The following is a 20,211-nucleotide window of genomic DNA, read 5'->3' as shown; positions in this document are numbered from 1 at the left end:
GTGCACCACTATGGCTTGCGGTCAGGTTTGCCGTATTATAGCCTGACAACCCCAGTATGTACCATGCAATTTAGGAAAATATTATGTATGAAGATCTGATTACTTAAGGTTTCCATTTAAAATGAGTGTGAAGAATTACGCCTTTCTGTAATATTTAGCATCCACTTTTACAGAGACACAACATCAGGAAGACTGTTAGTTCATCTTAATCACGAGAAATGAACAACGTACAATCAATGGTAGCGTACAAGTTGTTACAAGAAGGAAATGTTGATTGATTGATTTATTGTTGGGGTTTAACGTCCGAGCAGCAATATTTCAACTGCATCTTCCTTTTTTGCTGTATCAGCTGATGCAAATGACAGTTATGTAGATTTCTAGATATCTGGTATTCATAAAGTTTGAAAATAAGGAAGGTACAGGTTAAACCCACTAAATATTTCATGCACCTGATCAAAGTCAAAGGACGGTCCTTTTTGTCGCTATATTACTTTATACTTTTATTGTGAAATATTGTAATCGTTCTGTTACTGCCGTTTTTAGAACTTTATCACTGATTTGAAGTGTTATGTCCCTTACCCCAGGTCTACCTCATTCATTGTGTGTTTACACTCGTTGAGGATTATTTATTATTTGTTAAATTATACGTCAATGCATTTGTTTTGTTTCACCATATCAGTCCTTTTGTTCCCTTAAATCTTTGTATAGACAATTAAATAAAACTTTTTACGTACGTCACACATTGCTGCTCGGACGTTAAACCCCAATAAACAAAACAAACAAATCTTCATTAAATGATGTTTTTGGTTGTTGGGGTTTAACGTCCGAGCAGCAATATTTCAGCTATATTCAAACGATGAACATGAAATGGATGATAAAATGAACATGAAATGATGATGCAATGAAAAAAAAAGGGATGGGACACAAGGATATTAGGGTCGACAAATTTTTATTGCCACTCGAAAAAGGGGGATGGGTAAGGTCGGGCAATTTAGCCTCCTGTGGTGGAGCGCAAAGGATCCTACTCCTGTCGAATACAACAGCAGGGTTCCTCAACGTGCGAGGAACGTGGCATCTTTCCAAACACGATGCACCACTATGGTTTGCGGTCAGGTTTTCCGTATTATAGCCTGACAACCCCAGCATGTAACACGCCAGGGGTACCCCATTCCACCACCTGGGGTACACATCCCAGTTGCTCTAAACAGAGATACGATAAATCTTCTTATTATACAGTAATAAATATTTTCGTATTCAGATCAATAGAAAACAAAGCATGCAATATATCCTGGTATTTGCACGCAAACTTTCATTCGTATCCGGAAAAATTCGGAGACGTTCCGAATACGTCTTTAAATTTATTGCACTGTTGTTGTCTGCTTAAAGAAATGGCTGAATGGGATATTGACAGGTTGTTACAAAATGCGACAAGAGGAGGCAAATAATGCTGTGTTAAATGTTGACAGACAAGCAGAAAAAGAAATCTGTATGTGAAGGTCAGCGTCAGTACCCGGCAAACTTTGAATCGTTACCACCACCCGTAAAAAAAGTTAAGCGAATACTTCCACTGGATTTATCACAGTTCCCAGGAATAATACTCCCTTAAAATATGTTTTGAACTGTTCAACATATATTCGTGTTTGGTGACAGTTATTGAGATTCCATTTTTCTTCCAAATAATACAAAGAAAAAATGCATTCCTTTCAATTTACTACAATTTATCAAACATTGATAAATTCATATTGCTTTAGTTCATATATTTATTATGCTTCATATTTGAAGTACTGTAATAAAACACATATGACGTTGTAAAATGCATTATATCCAACAAATTAGTATAATGTTAACTGAAATATTTATTACTTTATAATAAAAGGGTTATTGCATTAATACTGGTGAATATTGTCCCCTCGCAGCTCGTGCAATTTAATATTCTGCTCGGGACAATATTCACCAGTATTCATCCAATAACCCTATATTGGTAAGACAATAAGTGGCCTTAGACCTATCATCGGCACCTAAATCGGGGATATCCAGCTTTTTATCAGTAAAAACCACTATTTACGATCTTTAAATGCAAAACAACCCCATGGATGGCCTAACATTTAAACAACAGCATAGCGAGAATATCATGATAAATAAACATGTATTAATAATTTTCATTTGTCATTAAAATAGAAAATTCAAAGAACTAATGTACTGAATCCATTTACATTGACTCTTTTAGTTGCCTTAAAATAGCAAGAACAGAGACCGACTTCTTGGATATCAAAATATTTAAACAGTTATTGTACAGTAATTTTGTAAAGTCACTTTGTTCCGACATTGTTGTTCCAACTTACACAATGGAGGCACATTATTCACACATATACACAATACTCGTACTTTTATAGAGACTTAAAAGTACGAATTTAGAAATTACAATAAGAGTTTTATTTTGACAACATTTGTTCAATACACACTCAAATAATACCTTTACAACGCATAATTCTAGGTTAAGTGTTTTTAGTACTTCATAGAGGGGTGGCCATTTGACCTGGAAGTGACAATTGAGACCTTTTGCTTTGGGATACTTTATAATTCTCTCCCTTTGAATTTATGCATTTTCATGAAAATCACAAGTTCATTTTGTTCTCAACAAACTGTATTGATGAAATTGACAGGAAAAAATAGTTTATTACAACACAGTTACTGCAGAATTCATCTTTCTTCTAAGAATCAGAACTATTTTGCAAATTTAATAATTGTCAAAAACCTCGCCTTTTAAAATATATACAAGAAATAAACACTGTCGATCGAGCCGTTTCTACAGGCTAGAGCAGTATAAGACATTGGCCTGAAGCAAATGTAATTTCTCATGAACATGATTGTTGTCAGGAGAGAATTGGTGGGAAAGACCTTTCAATTGTTCTAGAACAATTGACCTTTTAAATGTAAATTGTCGTTTTTGTCGTTGTTGGCTTTTAACTTTCGTTTATTTACAATAACTTGAGTGAATCTTACCGGATCTTATTTGACATTTTTACATATTGTTCCTGTGAACATGGCGGAGGACCGTATATATTTAGAACATTTCGTCTTTATTACTGGGTAAACTTTAACTGTTTTGGAGTCACGAAATAGGACCGATTCACACAGATATCAAAAAGCAGTTACTGTGTCCGAATTATAAGGGGCCAAAGAGGGTCACATTCCAAACAAAATCATTTTTTTGAATTTCTGGAATTATTGAAACGTTTTGTGACGAGACTGGGCAAAATATTTCTGCACTTAAACTGGAGGTTAACTTGTTCAACTCGAAAACGTACTAAACTAACCAAGATTACTTAATTCTTTACAATACCATAACAAAAACAAACAGATTTATAAACATTAAGTAACATAAACAAAAATATCCCAGATTGAAGTGGTTGAAGAGTAGGATCAAGATTCGTCTATTGGTGTACTGAGGCAATTAATTGCCTCATGAGCCAGGAAATTCTAATATATATACGACTGTGCTTACTTTCTTGATAACACCGCTGCTGCCATACGTAGTTGTACGTCCCGTCGCCTGAAATCAGTTTTTACGTATTGCAAAATCATCAATATACATAAGATTTGTATTCGTTATTAATAAGGAAGCAAATTTCACCACGATAAAGACGGTTGTTGTTGCCTTTCTGGCGGATAGATAGACTGACGGATGAATGGCCTGATAAAAACAATACCTTGATCTGTATTTGTTGAGGTTACACAGTTATTAATGAAGGTGCGAATGTAATCCTTTAAGGAGGAAGAGCCATGGGAAGGGACGCATTTCTTTTAAATCATTGGAACGTTTGTGTTCAGCATGAGTCATCAGTCTTATGTAAGCATAGAAAAACTTGGATTGATTTCTTCTTCAAATGAAAGCTTGAAAGACAGTGGTGAAATCGATTATGATTCAAACATAGCACTGAATTAAATAATTATGTCCCTTACCCTATGTCTACCTCCGTAATTGGCCCTGTGCAGGTCCGGGTGTTAAAAGAATAGGCCTGTAGCAGCGCTAAGTTTGTCGTAAAAGGCGACTAAATAGCGCTCAGAACCCTAGCCGGGGCTAGGGCGCTTTGCCCACAGAGCAACTGGGATGTGTGCCCCAGGTGGCGGAATGGGGTACCCCTGGCGTGTTACATGCAGGCTATAATACGGAAAACCTGACCGCAAACCACAGTGGTGCACCGTGTTGGGAAAGATGCCACGTTCCTCGCACGTTAAAGAACCCTACTGTGGTTTTCTCTCGAAGTAGGAACCATAGGCTCCGCCACAGGAAGCTAAATTTTCCGACCCTGCCCACCTCTCACTATTTCCAGTGGCAATCAAAATTTGTCGACCCCATTGTCCTTGTGTCCCATCCCTTTTTCATTTCATCTTCATTTCATTTTCATTTTATCATCAATTTAATGTTCATCGTCTGAATATAGCTGAAATATTGCTGCTCGGACGTTAAACCCCAACAAACAAAAACTTTCATTTTTGATCTGCGTGAATATAAAAAGTCCGATACCGGGGCTAGGCGCTCTGCCCACAGAGCAACTGGGATGTGTGCCCCAGGTGGTGGAATGGGGTACCCCTGGCGTGTTACATGCTGGGGTTGTCAGGCTATAATATGCAAAACCTGACCGCAAACCATAGTGGTGCACCGTGTTGGGAAAGATGCCACGTTTCTCGCACGTTAAAGAACCCTACTGTGGTATTCTCTCGGAGTAGGAGCCTTTGCGCTCCGCTACAGGAGACTAAAGTGCCCGACCCTACCCACCTCTCCCTGTTTCCAGTGGCAATCTAAATTTGTCGCCCCCATTATCCTTGTGTCCCATCCCTTTTTCATTTCATCATCATTTCATGTTCATTTTATCATCAATTTAATGTTCATCGTCTGAATATAGCTGAAATATTGCTGCTCGGACGTTAAACCCCAACAAACAAAAACTTTCATTTTTGATCTGCGTGAATATAAAAAGTCCGATACCGGGGCTAGGCGCTCTGCCCACAGAGCAACTGGGATGTGTGCCCCAGGTGGTGGAATGGGGTACCCCTGGCGTGTTACATGCTGGGGTTGTCAGGCTATAATACGGAAAACCTGACCGCAAACCATAGTGGTGCACCGTGTTGGGAAAGATGCCACGTTCCTCGCACGTTAAAGAACCCTGCTGTGGTATTCGATAGGAGTAGGAACCTTTGCGCTCCGCCACAGGAGGCTAAATTGCCCGACCTTACCCATCCCCCCTTTTTCCAGTGGCAATCAAAATTTGTCGACCCTATTATCTTTGTGACCCATCCTTTCTTTTCTTCATTTTATGTTCATTTTATCATCCATTTCATGTTCATTGTCTGAATATAGCTGAAATATTGCTGCTCGGACGTTAAACCCCAACAAACAAACAAACAAAACAAACATTTTTCCAACAAAAATTTTCTAAAATTAAAGCAAATTATCCAGATTTTTCGGCGGTGTATACAGATGGCTCAAAAGATGGCGATAGCGTTGCATGTGCTGCTGTTTGTTTGTTTGTTTGTTGGGGTTTAACAAACTTAGAATTCTAAAGCGATCCGAACATCGACCATGGGCTCGGTGTTTAAAGTAAAAAGTGGGTTCACCTACTTGTTTGCCGTGAGTTGCAACCCGTGAATTATTGGTGGGCGAGGAGGTCCTAGTGGATGAATGTCGTATCTATGAAACCATATTGGGATCCACAAAATACACATGGATGATTTAGGGTTCTTTTATTGATAAGGCAGATTGGAATCTGTTACAAATAAATTAATTGACCCTGTAATACAATAAAATACTTTAAATACAGAGAAAAGAAAGATAACTCTATTTTTTTAAATAAAGAACATATTCTGTCAACCTGTACAATATTGTTAGAATAAAATATAGATTATGTTTTCATGTATTTTTCTGTCTCTAAGACTCAATATATCTTGCGTCTACATGTATGAATTATAATTATTCATGATTGACATAAATCTCATACCAATATAGTTTTGTAACTTCTGACATAATAGTATTCTGTACAGATCTCTTATACTCTATTAATTGTATGAAACATGTAAGATTTAAAATAACAGCAAAACATAAGTTTGCCAAACATTGCCACAAATGGTATGTTAACACAAAAAATTATAATAAAAACACAACTTACTGCTTAGCTCTCAAATAGATGAAAAGGTCAGGTTAACTGTCTGGTATAATACAGTATGACACATCATACAAAACCTGAAGCAAATATATGTTTCATAACTGATGTGTTCATGGAACAATAATAACATTCATTACAAACACCAAACACTTTGAGTACATCATTAAATAAAAATATTATTTAACATATTAAAATTTAACCATTTAATCAATTATTTATATCCTATTTATTTATAAGAAATCACATTCATTCAAGATTTGTCTCTTTTGAAACTTTTGGTTTAATAGCTCAATTATTAACTATTTTAAATATTTATAATCCTTTATATCATTTTGTCTCTTTAAATGGTTTAAATAGATTTTACTCATTCACTCAGTTCATTTTCATACTGCAAATTCATTCTCAAATTCAAACTAAACATTCAACCTCATACTAGCTGCTCAGTTAAGACAAAGTTATTTTAGTGGGATAAAGTGCTAGAAATATAGAAACAAACCTCAAATACAAGTTCCAGAAACTCAGCAATACAACTAAACTTCCAAAGTAGATTTATGTTGAAATACTAGGCAGAAACTATAGACTAAGTTATAAAAATTTCAAGGAAATCAATATGTCTGCCATCCAGCTCAGCAAACTCAAAAGAGAATAATACTCACATTCCAAAAGAAACCACAAAGAGAATTTTAAAGTACATGTGACCTGAATAGACCAATAAATAAAAGAGAAATAAAGAGCTCTATAAATAGCTCATCAGCTGATAGGTAAATCCATCAGTCAAAGTAAATGATTATCAATTACATTGATACAAGTAACAACGTGTATAAATTTTAATATAAATGTGAGCAAGTTTTAATAAACATATAAACCATTCGTTTATTAATCTCAAATCATATATCATATAATAAATAAAATACAATACATACATATATAGAAAGAGTAACATTAAATGAATATATCCACAGTCAATTCCTGGTTAAATTCCACTCTGCCACATCTAGACTCCAGTCGTGACGTAACCCCCGTATCATCGATGGCTGGATGATCGAGGATACGGCTGTATATGCCACTCGGCTCTTAGATCATCTAAACGGGAGATCGGATGGACCCGGTTCGATCAATCGGCCGGTCACGCCATGCCTTTCATTTGTCCACCTGCTTTACTGATGGCATTTTGTTTAATCCAATGAAGAAGGCGGTGGCTCATGGGTCAATCGAGTAGTACGCAGTCTATGCGCCATTGATAGATACGCTCTGGTCGGGTATGTCGTCTCTGGAATCCCTGAAGCTATCTGCTGAAAATCCGTAGAGTCCTAGCATCGCCCGTGTTGGCATTCGGTGGCGGGTGGGGAACAGAGAGATGAAACATATAAAAACTTAACATGGCGACAAAAACAACGGGGAGTCCAATGATTCTTATTAAAAAAAACGAAAAATTGACGTCTGCAATTCTTCTGACGAAAGTGATAATAACTGGCCAAGATTTATTGTAATTTCTGCAAAAGATAAAGACAAAAATGTTAATGACCTTTCTCCTTTTTTAATACAGAAAACTATCAAGGGTGTAGCTGGTGAAGTTAAAGATACAAAGAAAATAAGATCAGGAATTTAATTGAATGCCTCAGACCTGGCCAATCATCAAATTTGTTAAAATTGACCAGGATTGGTGACCTTGATGTGGTTTCATCTGCACACAAGTCACTAAATCCGTCACAGGGTGTCCTTAAATACCGAGGTCGAAACCTTGACTAATGAAGAGATCTGTGAGGAACTGAAATCACAAGGCGTTAAGTCAGTGAAAAGGTTTACTTCTCGACGTGCAGATGCAACCACACCAATGAGGACAATCCTGTTAACATTTAGTTCTACTTCAGTGCCATCTCATGTCTACATTGGTCCATACAGGACAGCTGTCAAGTCTGTATATTCCTAACCCACTTCGGTATTCTAAATGCCAGAAGTTTAGGCATGTCGAGGTTTTAGGTATTGTTTTATTAGCAATTGATGTCAGTCTTTCATTAAATAATAAAATGGGATCTTCAACATCCGTCATCGTTTCTAATCGTAATTCTTCACGACAGTGGGCTTCAAATGAAGCCAAATCTGCTTTCTCAAGTTTAAAACGAGGTTGACTTTCCTCTGTTTTGGAGGATAAATGCTCCAAAATAATTGGAAAATGATCACTCCCGCACAAGTCATCATGAACTGGCCATGTAAACTCTGAAAGTACGAAAGGATCACAAATGCTTAAATCAATAGAAGAATACGATCCATTGCCTGAATGAAGGAACGTTGAAGATCCGCCATTAAATATGCAAAAATCTTCTTGCTGAAGGAGATCCTCCTCAACTTTTTTACCTTTATCATTCGTATGATTACTTCCCCATAAAGGATTATGAGCATTAAAGTCATCCAAAATAATAAATAGTTTGGACAACTGTTTAACCAAATCAATTTATTTATTCACGAAATTGAATTTGGGGGAATGTAAATGGAACAAACCGTTATGGTTTTATCAAGGGATAATCGAACGGCCCCTGCTTGTAGATCGGTAGTTAAAGGAACTGAACTATGTATTACACTGTCCCTAATAAAAATGGTAGATCCACCCGCAGCTCGTTCATTTGCCTCAGCAAATGTACTATACATTGTATATCCCTTTACGGAAATTTGATCCGTTTCTTTTAAATGAGTCTCCTGGAGACATAATGCAACTGGTAAAATAGACTGAACAAGAAGAGTTAATTCCAAAATATTAGCCTTTAAACCGCGACAATTCCATTGAAGTAATTTGGCCATTTTTTATGGGTGACGAATGGTAGATATTTTCTCTGACTTGAATCCGCGACCACGACTCGATGACCTTCTAGTACGAGTGCAACCATTAAGGTCAATTCGAATTGACTGAGCACGCTGTTCCTTGTATTTTTTCATGGCAACAGGATCTTTTTGGTCAATCTGATCAAGGTCGGGACCCAGCCAGTTTTCAAATCCAAAAAGGCCTAGTAAACCATGGTTTACTGATGAGTACGATAACGCGATCGAAGAACGCAACAAGGCCCATCGCCTGTTTGACAAAAATCCTACACCAGCAAATCTGTCAAACTTCCGAATATTTCGAGCAAAAGCTCGACGTACATGTAAACAAGCCAGACGAACCTCTTGAAAAAATTTTGTTTCTAGTATTAAATCTCACACTCCCTTCAATAAAGTATGGAATTTTATTAGAACAGTAAAAGGAAAAAATTCGAATTATTCAGTGAAACACCTTAAAGTTGGAAATACCACTCTAACCACCGAAAAAGATATCGCCAATAAGCTAGCCATACTTTCGCTAAACATTCATCCTCAACTAACTACAAACCGGATTTTCAAAAAATTAAATCATCTGCAGAAAAGACAAAATTAAACTTCAAGTCAAATAATGCTGAATCCTACAACTCTCAATTTTCTATAGAGGAACTAAACTCGTCACTGGCTAAAGCCCACGATATAGCTAGTGGGCTAGATAATATTCACTATCAACTTTTGATACATCTTCCTGATCCATCTCTATATAAATTTCTTGCGTTAATGAACGCGATATGGACTTCTGGTAACGTTTCGTCCATCTGGAAAACGGCTTCAGTTGTCCCTATCCCAAAAACCAGGAAAGGATCATACGGATCCTTCAAATTATCGCCCGATCGCATTGACAAGCTGCGTCTGCAATGGAACGAATGGTCAATGATCGTCTTGTGTGGTTCCTCGAGAAGCACAACATACTCAATAATATTCAGTGTGGTTTTAGGCAAGGCAGAAGTACTCTTGACCATTTAGTCGTTTGAAACGCTCATCAAAAATGCATTTGCTAAAAATGAACATGTTGTGTCGGTCTTTTTCGATTTAGAAAAAGCCTACGACACGATGTGGAAATATGGTATTTTAAAAAAATATATTTCATATGGGGTTGAAAGGAAGACCTCCTCTGTTCTTGTCTAATTTTTTGTCAGATCGTCATTTTAATGTAAGTGTAAATTCGACTTTTTCTGAGAAGGAACAGGAAATACGAGTTCCTCCGGCAAGTATTCTTTCTGTCACTCTCTTCAGTTTTAAAATTAATAGTTTAGCCCAAGTTTTGAAGGAGAATATTGACGGTTCCTTGTATGTAGACGACGTTTTGATCAGCAAAAATACAATAATACTGAAAGGCAGTTACAACTTTGCCTCAAAAGAATTGAGAAATGGGCTTTGGAGAATGGGTTTAAGTTTTCTACATCTAAAACTGTTAGTATGCACTTTTGTCGAAAGCGAAAGCTGCATCCGGACCCAGATCTCTTTCTTTATGGAAATAAAATCAAAATAGTAGAAGAAACAGAATTCCTTGGATTACTTTTTGATAGTAAACTTTCTTTTCTTCCCCATATCATTACTTACATCTAGGTGTCTTAAGGCACTAGATATTTTACAAATGGTGTCCAGTACCGATTGGGGTGCTGATACCTCAATTTTATTAAATTTATATAGATCTTTGTTTAGGTCTAAACTTGATTATGGATCTATTGTTTATGGTTCCGCCAAAAAATCTTACCTTAAAATTTTAGACGCTGTTCACCACCAGGTGTTCCGACTTTGCCTTCAGAACCTCTCCTATTGGGAGCCTTTGGAGACAGACGTTTGAAGTTAGGTCTTCAATATACCTACCCTGATATCCCTGCATACGACTGTGTCATTAATCCTATTTATATCGACATTTATCGAAAACATGAAAGCAAAACCCCTCCTTCTGGAATGCGAATAAAACCTCATTTGGAAGCAATTCATCTGGAGACTGTTACTGAACGGTTGCCATCGAGCGCTTCCATATTCATAACTGAATCTCGAGCCATCTTATTAGCACTTAAATTGATTACTCAATCTAATCTGTCACAGTTTATTATTTGTTCTGTCTCTTTGAGCTGTCTTTTGGCAATTAAGAATCACAAACTGAAAAACACTCTTATCTTACAAATTTTACATTTTATTCATCGACTTCGGGAATTTGATATAGAGATTGTTTTTCTCTGGGTACCCAGTCATGTTGGTATTCAGGGGAATTCAGTTGTAGACAGGGTTGCCAAGAAGGCATTAAATGAAATAATAAAGGACGTTAGTTTGCCATACACCGATTTTAAACCTTTAATAAGGAAATATATTTTAAAAATTTGGCAGGACCGATGGGACGGTCTTGAACACAACAAACTGAATTCCATAAAACCCGATCTAGGCGTTCATCAATCCTGGTCGGGCAATCGCAAAGAGCAAGTGATCATGACTAGATGCCGCATTGAACATTCTAGATTTACACATGTCCATTTGCTTGTTGGTGATCCTCGACCTGAGTGTATCCCATGTGATTGCCCTTTCTCTATCAAACATGTTCTTCTAGAATTGTGTGGATTTTGCCAACACCAGGCAAAGTTATTTTGACCGCGCCAATATATTTGATTTGTTCAAGATCGCTTCATCTAAAAACATTATCGATTTCTTGGGGGACATCGGTTTATTTAATAAAATCTAAATTGGATACCTTCCTTGATTTTTCAATATTTTAAATGTTTTATCAAAGTTTTGTTTCTATATGTATTTTATGTTTAATGTTTACCTTTTATGTACCTTTATGTAAATAGCTGTTTGTTTTAATTTCATTATTTTATGAAGAGACTTTGATCTTGCTTGTAATATTTCCATTTCATTAAATGTTCTTGCCGTGATATGGCCCTAGTCGCCGAAACGGCATTAAAACATAACAATCAATCAATCAATCACTTACCTCTTTCGTTTACCCTGGAAGTACGGGTGCTCCTTGGTTCATGCTCCCAGTTTTTAGTGGAGTCCGAGGTGCTCATTTGCTTTTGTTACTTTGTTTTATTTTATGTTGTTTGTTGTGTATGTCTGTTTTCCATGTCTGGTCGTTGTCCCTGGATTACATTCTTATGATTACCGCTAGAACCTTGGTTCCGTTGATTACTCATTCAATATCAGATATGGGGAAAAAAAACACACACACCGAAATATACTTGCTAATTTTATTTCCATAATATTTGATTGGATTAAACCATATGACCCGAAAACATGGTGTACAAACCTCCATACACGTATGAAGGTAGTTTTCCGTTCCTTAAAAATACTTTATCTCCTTTCTTTAACTGAAGAAAGGCTTGCAGTGTACCAGTCAGATGTCGTATGTATTTGATTCCGTGGGCCTTACAAATAATCTTGTCGTTTTTTATGAGATTTATACGAATTGTACGTTTGTAGCTGCTCGTTATAAAAGATGCGGCAAACTGGTATTCGCCATCCTGTGGTGCTGTAAATATTCCAGTATATTTACTATAGCCACTTCCCACGTTAGTAAGTACTTTTTCGAATTTTACCACCTGGTTACTACCAAGCTGTATATTAGAATGTCGAGACATGACAGCCATAAATCCTGGTTTTGGAGTAGTTTCATCGGTTGATTCACTACTACCGTCTCCTTCCCTGAAAAAAAGAAAAACTCGAACCTTATTGCTGGTGGACTAAAGGCCCCCGAGTGCGTTAAAAAACCAAGAAGTCAGACTTGCCAGACCCCGAAATATATCACATTGTATTTGTCATATTTATCACAACTTCCAGCATTACACATTTCAAAGTACCTTAAACGATGATGATTCATTATTGTAATATTACATAAGGTAGATCTTTAGCTTATTATTTCGACAGTTTTTGTTTATCTGTACCTTTGTATATACATTTGTACTTTATGTTTGGATATAGGTCTGCCTATACAGTACCTGACCCGATCCTTGCAATAAAAATTGCAATCGGTCATCGATCAGTTTCCGGTCAGTCATCGATCCGTCAAACCGGTGATCGCACCACGTGACCACAGAGCGGTCAATGTATTTTACGGTTTTTTCTTGTTTTCTCTGTTAATTTTACACATATTTACAAAAGGTTATAGATTTAACCATCAATTTAAACTTGTATTTTACATTTCTTTTATTTTGAACAGATATTACGTCATTTTATATAACAAAACTGGGATCAGATCGGTCACCGATCCGTCAGCGATCAATCAGTCAACGGTCATCGATCCGACAAATCCTTGCGCGAATCGATTCAGAAACTGTATGCTAGAGTATAATACTGCAGATGAGAGATTACTCCTTGAAACACGTGAACAGCATATGTAACTTGATGTAAATGTAATTGATTAGTTTGATACCCATCAAAGCAAATGGCAATTTTGTGTTTTTTATATGTTTGTTTTTTTTAAAATGAAATAAACGGTACATGTATTTTATAGTTTAAATAGTCATCCGAATAAAAGTGACATTACCAATACATTAAGAAACTGAAATATGACAAGATGTTTGTCTTGTACAAATGTAACAACTTTGTGTAGTATTTGTTTCATTATTTGTCGACATAAAATTATTAAAAAAATAACAATATCATTCGCTTTTGTGACAATGGATTGTCACTCATACAAGTGAATAGTTTTTAATGGAGTCGTCGTTTGTTTTATTACAAATAAACACATTCTGTGCCATGTCATGTGACTACAGGATGTCACGAAATAGGGTTCCAAACTGCCAATGTTTGGTAATAGCTTTCGGACATAACTGATCGATCGAACTGTTCATTGGGAGTTCGATTAACGGAGCTAATCAGTCGATTACCATTCGATATGTGACTGATATTTTATCGATTAGTTATGTCAGGTGGTTTACACAAACACACACAAAAAAAAATTCTGATGACTATGTATCATATTGATGTTCCCTGTATCAGTAGCAAAGTAAGTTGCTTGTTTGTTGGGGTTTAACGTCCGAGCAGCAATATTTCAGCTATATTCAGACGATGAACATAAAATGATGATGAAATGAAAAAGGGATGGGACACAAGGACAATGGGGTCGACAAATTTTGATTGCCACTGGAAATAGGGAGAGGTGGGTAGGGTCGGGCAATTTAGCTTCCTGTGGCGGAGCCCTATGGTTCCTACTCCAGGAGAATACCACAGTAGGGTTCTTTAACGTGCGAGGAATGTGACATCTTTCCCAACACGGTGCACCACTATGGTTTGCGGTCAGGTTTTCCGTATTATAGCCTGACAACCCCAGCATGTAACACCCATGTAAAAACCAGGCAAAACTGTGCACAATTGCAACAGCTGTTTGTAAGAGCGCGGTTTCCAAACTAACGAACAATTTTACCCGAGAATCATTTATGTTAGAAAGTCGTCTGGTGCAGGTCCGGTTGTCAAAAGAATAGGCCCGCAGCAGCGCTAAGCCTGTCGTAAATGGCGACCAAATAGTGCTCAGAAACCTAGCAGGGGGCTAGGCGCTCTGCCCACAGAGCAACTGGGATGTTTGCCCGAGGTGGTGGAATGGGGTAGCCCTGGCGTGTTACATGCTGGCTATAATACGGAAAACCTGGTCTAAAACCAAAGTGGTGCAACGTGTTGGGAAAGATGCCACGTCCCTCGTGCCACGTAGGCCGGGCAATTTATCCTCCTGTAGCGGAGCACAAATGTTCCTACTCCTATCGAATACTACAGCAGGGTTATTTAACGTGCGAGGAACGTGGCATCTTTCCCAACACGGTGCACCACTATGGTTTGCGGTCAGGTTTTCCGTATTATAGCCTGTCAATCCCAGCATGTAACACGCCAGGGGTACCCCATTCCACCATCTGGGGCACACAACCCAGTTGCTCTGTGGGCAGAGCGCCTAGCCCCCGGCTAGGTTTCTGAGCACTATTTAGTCGCTTCTTACGACAAGTTTAGCGCTGCTGCAGGCCTATTCCTTTGCAATGTTCCTCGCACGTTAAAGAGCCCAACTGTGGTATCCGGCACAAGAGGCTTAATTGCCCGACCCTACCCATACCTCCCTATTTCTAGTGGCAATCAAAGTTTGTCGACCCTGTTATACTTGTGTCCCATCCCATTTTCCACTTCATTGTCATCATTTCATGTTCATTTCATCACCTCTTTCATGTTCATCGCCTGAGTTTAGCTGAATATATTGCTGCTCGGGCATTAAACCCCAATAATCAATCAATCAGTCATTGAGTAAGACCGATATCATTATCGCTGTTAAATTGAAGTTAATGCCATTTTTCTACGGGCAGATTAAATATCACGATACTGACCCGTTTATCAACAACTATTATGTTTATTAAATTGAAGAACCATATCCTCGATTTTCTTACAGAAAGCCATGCAATTCGTGTTTTGCATATTTACATTGGCAGCTGTTTGAACACGAATGCGTTTTAATAAGAGGATGTAACTAAATTCGTAACAGCCACGGGCATTATCACATTAAGATATTGACTGGTAAAACTTTATACTGCAGGTTAATTAATACCACGTGTAAAGCTTTTATCCAATTGAAATTACAGATTTTTACTGATATGAAATAAATTGTGTTACAGACTATTCAAAAATATTCTGTCTATACCATTGAGTAGTAATGAAAAAGAAAAGTTAATATGAACAAATTATGGCATACCTATCATAGTTTCCATAACCACGGGCAAAGGTAGCCAAGCTCAACAGTGAGATTGCTATGAAAACTGACTTCATCGTGAAAAACAACCGTTGTTGAATCCAAGACTTACTTCATAAAAAACATTACTTTATATAGTGTTCTCTAACCGATGAAATAATGGAGTAATTGAACCATGTAATAAAACACGTATTGCTTATGTATATCTGTAAAATACATGTACACCTACTAAGATTAAAACAATGTTACGTTATGTTTATAAAACGTAGAAATAATCAGATTAGGTTCCATACTTCGTATTGTGAGCATGGTATGACTAATTAAGTTCTAAATTCAAACTTATAGTTGATTTAACTGAATTTAGAAAAAAAAATAATCTTATACATTGACATTTCAAGTGATATAGTATTTTTTGTCATTTAATATATTACACATTTTTGTAAAGGTAAATCTCTTTGATATAAGTATGTTAACATGCGTGTATGACCACAAGTAACCTTCGAAACCCACGGCATTCTTGTATACACTGTATTACGTCACAGCCTTTCACGTGTCCAAAAACTGGTAGAGTTGCAATTTCACGGAGGTAAGAACTTCAACTCAACATCTTAAATGTACAGTATATTTTAAAGGTTATTTCTATTAGCTAAATTAGCTAAAAGACCTAACGGTGTTTCAGGGTTTGTTAAAATCACGTTTATGTAATAATAAACATGCATTAAAAAAAGCCAATTAACTCACTTTTATTGGTGTGAACAGATGTTCATTTTTTCATTCCTTTCATGTTCATCGCCTGAATTTAGCTGAAATATTGATGCTCGGGCGTTAAACTCCAACAATCAATCAATCATATTTTGAGTAACGGCGGCAATATTTTTCGACGAATAAAAATTCCCCACATCCATTTAATGCCGGATATCCCAAGGGATATTTCTACCAAGTTTGGTTCTAATTAGTCAAGTCGTTTAAGAGTTTTGTATAATTGTTAACGACGAGGACGGACGACGACGACGGACGCTAAATGATGGCAATAGCGCACATGACCATTGATATAAATGTGATTTAAATGTTGCTTATCCTAACCATGAAAGATATACTCGAGAGTTTTGTGATAATGAATACTCAAAAAATGGAATGAATCGGATGATGACCCTCAAATCTTCAAAGTACCTTTCAGTATCCGCGTGCGTTGTGTGCACCAGGTGGTGTAATGCTCTGCCACAGAAGGCTAAATTGCCCGACCCTACCCACATCTCCCTATTTCCAGTGGCAATCACAATTTGTCGACCCCATTATCCTTGTATCCCATTCCATCATCATTTCATGTTTATTTTATCATCCATTTCATGTTCTTTGCCTGAATATAGCTGAAATATTGCTGCTCGGGTGTTAAACCCTAACAATCAATCAATCATCTGGTTTAGTAGCTTTGCGTTGTAAATTGTACACAAAATTATTGATTTTCTTACTTCATGGACCACACTACATTTCTACACGATAAGCTTTAGTCAATTTCGCATGATCTTATCCACCGATGTTTCTATACGAAACAGTTGACTAGAAGATATGCTAATCTAATCTGATATTAGAAACGAAAAGCTTATTAAAAAAGCACTGAACCTTACCAAAGAGTATGATTTTGTTAATATATTGTTCGACAATATTTTAAATGAGTTTGGAGGATAAGCCTTCTTACGTACGATTAGAATTTCTAAAACTGTGTGCCACTCTAGTCGAATGTTTTTTTTTTGTTTTTGTTTTTGTTTTTTTTTTGATAATCGTATAAGGCTAGTTTTTTAGTCCATAACAATTTTATTTGCTAGAACTAGAACAAATGGGATAGGACGCAACATAAAAATAGAGAGGAGACTTGCCCAGTTCACAAACTTCAGTTTCCGTTATAAAGATGTTGAAGTCTCTGAATATTTCTTATTTCAAGGATTAGCTCATTTTGAGATACCCAAATGAACTTGAAATTAAAGTGAAAACTGATGCATATTCTGCTTCATCCTTAATTTTGCTGTGCTGTTTTGTTTCCTTTATTTTCAGTTTTTATAAGTAAAATTTTGTTCTGTTGTCTATATTCTGTATTTAAAAAGTTTTTTGTTTCACAGTTTTACATGTACTTCTTTGACCATGAGTTTCTTAATTGCTCTGTTTTAATTCTTCGGCATTTTTGTCGATATGTTCTGATATCAATGATATTTCGTTCTTTATTTCAGTCGAGCAAACCTATGACTTGTATACAAATCAAAGTTTTAAAGAAATTCCATCACTCGATTGGAAACCTCTGTTTTTCCACCATTTGTATATCACAAAGAAAAAGGAATGTACATACACATATACACATTAATAAATTATTTCAGTTCTTGCATTATTGCTAAAACGATACTATCCTAAAAATCGCAATAATTAAGACTCGCAATATTAAATAATTACCTTATTAAATGTTGGATGTTTTCTTTTTCTTCTACTAAAACCTCCATACTTAATGCATAAAAAAATTTGTATAATTTTACGGTACAATCAGGCATCGTTAGTTTATCAATATCTGATTCTGCATTATTTGTATTTAAACAAAAATTAAAGTTGCTCCATTTTATTTTGTTATATACATAAACTGTGTAAAATGTGTATGGGACAATAGTAACTATAAATGAAGATTGAAAAGAGTGTTGTAATCTTAGATAAATAACCCCGTGCAGGTCCGGGTATCAAAAGAATAGGCCTGCAGCAGCGCCAAGCTTGTGGTAAAAGGCGACTAAATAGTGCTCAGAACCTTAGCTGGGAGCTAGGACGCTCTGCCCACAGAGCAACTGGGTTGTGTGCCCCACGTGGTGGAATGGGGTAGCCCTGGCGTGTTACATGCTGGGGTTGTCAGGCTATAATACGGAAAACCTGACTGCAAACCATAGAGGTGCACCGTGGGAAAGATGCCACGTTCCTCGCACGTTAATGAACCCTACTGTGGTATTCTCCCAGAAGGCTAAATTGTCCGACCCTATCCACCTCTCCCTATTTCCAGTGGCAATCAAACTTTGTCGACCCCATTATCCTTGTGTCCCATCCCTTTTCATTTTATCATCATTTTATGTTCATGTTATCATCAATTTCATGTTCATCGTCTGATGAATAGCTGAATAACAATATAGCTGAAATATTGCTGCTTGGGCGTTAAACCCCAACAAACAATCTTAGACCAATAAATTTGTTCGAAATAGAGGTATTCATGTCGTTTTCATCACTCAAAGTGTGTTGTCATTTTTGTAATCCTTTTGGTTAAACACTAATGCGTAAATTAAGATGGGTAATATATTGTTTGTTTTGTTTGAGCGAGGAACGTGGCATCTTTCCCAACAGGCTGCACCATTATGGTTTGCGGTCAGGTTTTCCGTATTATAGCCTGACAACCCCAGCATGTAACACGCCAGGAGTACCCCATTCCACCACCTGGGGCACACATCCCAGTTGCTCTATGGGCAGAGCGCCTAGCCCCCGGCTAGGTTTCTGAGCACTATTTAGTCGCCTTATACGACAAGCTTAGCGCTGCTGCAGGCCTATTCTTTTAACACCCGGACCTGCACGGAGTTTAAAACTGAATTCCACTTGTAAAATTCCGGGGAATTTTCTTCTGGTGGTGTAATATAGCATGCTTACTAAGTCAGTAAGTAAACTTAAACGGTATGAATTGTTGTATGAATTGTCGTAGTATCTTGTTTTTGTTTATGATTCATTGGATGTATATGAAGGGCAGATGGATAAAATTGTTAAATATTTTCTGTCGCAATTGTATTTGTTTTTGCAGAAATTTTATTAACCTTTCAGGAATTGAAACAAGAATAACCTTTCACATAAGGAAATGAGAATGGATGGTACGTTGCTGCTTTATAGGTCAGTAAAAAAGTCTACGTAACATATGTTATGATTTTCAGCCGGTTTTTAACAATTCCTCTCAATTGCATCTGGTGTGAACTTTTCAAACTTTGCATTTTGATGCTTTTTTCAAATTGTATTTGATGAATAAAGCTGTAACTGTAATGATAATTGTCACAAATGCAATACACGTACACAAAACGATCAATTTGATGTTGTTTTCTTTGTTCTGAAATAAGACAAAACATTTTTTTTTACGATATAAGAAATGATAATTGTTATAACCCATGTATTAAATTGTGACAGTTAATGTCAAGACCTGGGTCTCTGTGACTTTGGTTTATATCTGTCAAACTCAAGAATAAAAAAGTGTGTCAACTGGATATTTGATAAAGTTGCAAATTGAAATATATTTCAAGCCGGCTGTAATCATATGATCATTACAATTTACTTCATGAAGAGTGGACAGCCTTGTATTAAAAAAGGTAACATAAAATGTAGGTTTCTGTCATAAAACAAACTCTTATACTGTATAATATTTGTAACAAAAATGTATCTTTAATTGGCAGACACACTAATATAACACTTATTTGTGAGACAATTTGATCCCCATCAAGTTCTCTGAGCTTCGCTTCATGACATAATGCGACTGACCATTTA

At 36.7% G+C, this 20,211-nt stretch overlaps 2 protein-coding genes across 6 annotated transcripts in view; both read right to left on the bottom strand.

The window, feature by feature from the left end:
- Window positions 1-12,194: 12,194 nt before the first annotated feature.
- On the bottom strand, window positions 12,195-15,840 carry LOC148597092 (cerebellin-4-like). The gene is made up of 2 exons (XM_088563507.1): window positions 15,682-15,840; window positions 12,195-12,662 (listed from the first exon to the last, which is right to left on the bottom strand). The coding sequence occupies exons 1-2, from the start codon at window positions 15,753-15,755 to the stop codon at window positions 12,233-12,235; spliced, it is 504 nt and encodes a 167-aa protein (XP_088419633.1). The 5' UTR covers window positions 15,756-15,840; the 3' UTR covers window positions 12,195-12,232.
- Window positions 15,820-20,211, bottom strand: part of LOC148597090 (uncharacterized) — a 35,902-nt gene continuing 31,510 nt past the window's right edge. For 2 of the 5 annotated variants that reach the window (XM_088563501.1, XM_088563506.1), the window contains one exon: window positions 19,451-19,780. In XM_088563501.1, coding sequence (XP_088419627.1) covers window positions 19,655-19,780 — 126 coding nt within the window. In that variant the 3' untranslated portion in view covers window positions 19,451-19,654. Of the gene's footprint in view, window positions 15,885-15,975; window positions 17,258-18,117; window positions 18,166-19,450; window positions 19,781-20,211 lie in introns of those variants that run through there. The other 3 variants (XM_088563504.1, XM_088563505.1, XM_088563502.1) reach the window with 3 other exon arrangements.

This window comes from Perna viridis, chromosome 15 (genome assembly GCF_037379345.1).
Source record: "Perna viridis isolate PV_CMFRI_1.1 ecotype Kerala chromosome 15, ASM3737934v1, whole genome shotgun sequence".
Taxonomy (NCBI): domain Eukaryota; kingdom Metazoa; phylum Mollusca; class Bivalvia; order Mytilida; family Mytilidae; genus Perna; species Perna viridis.
This window is presented reverse-complemented; position numbering and strand designations above follow the sequence as displayed.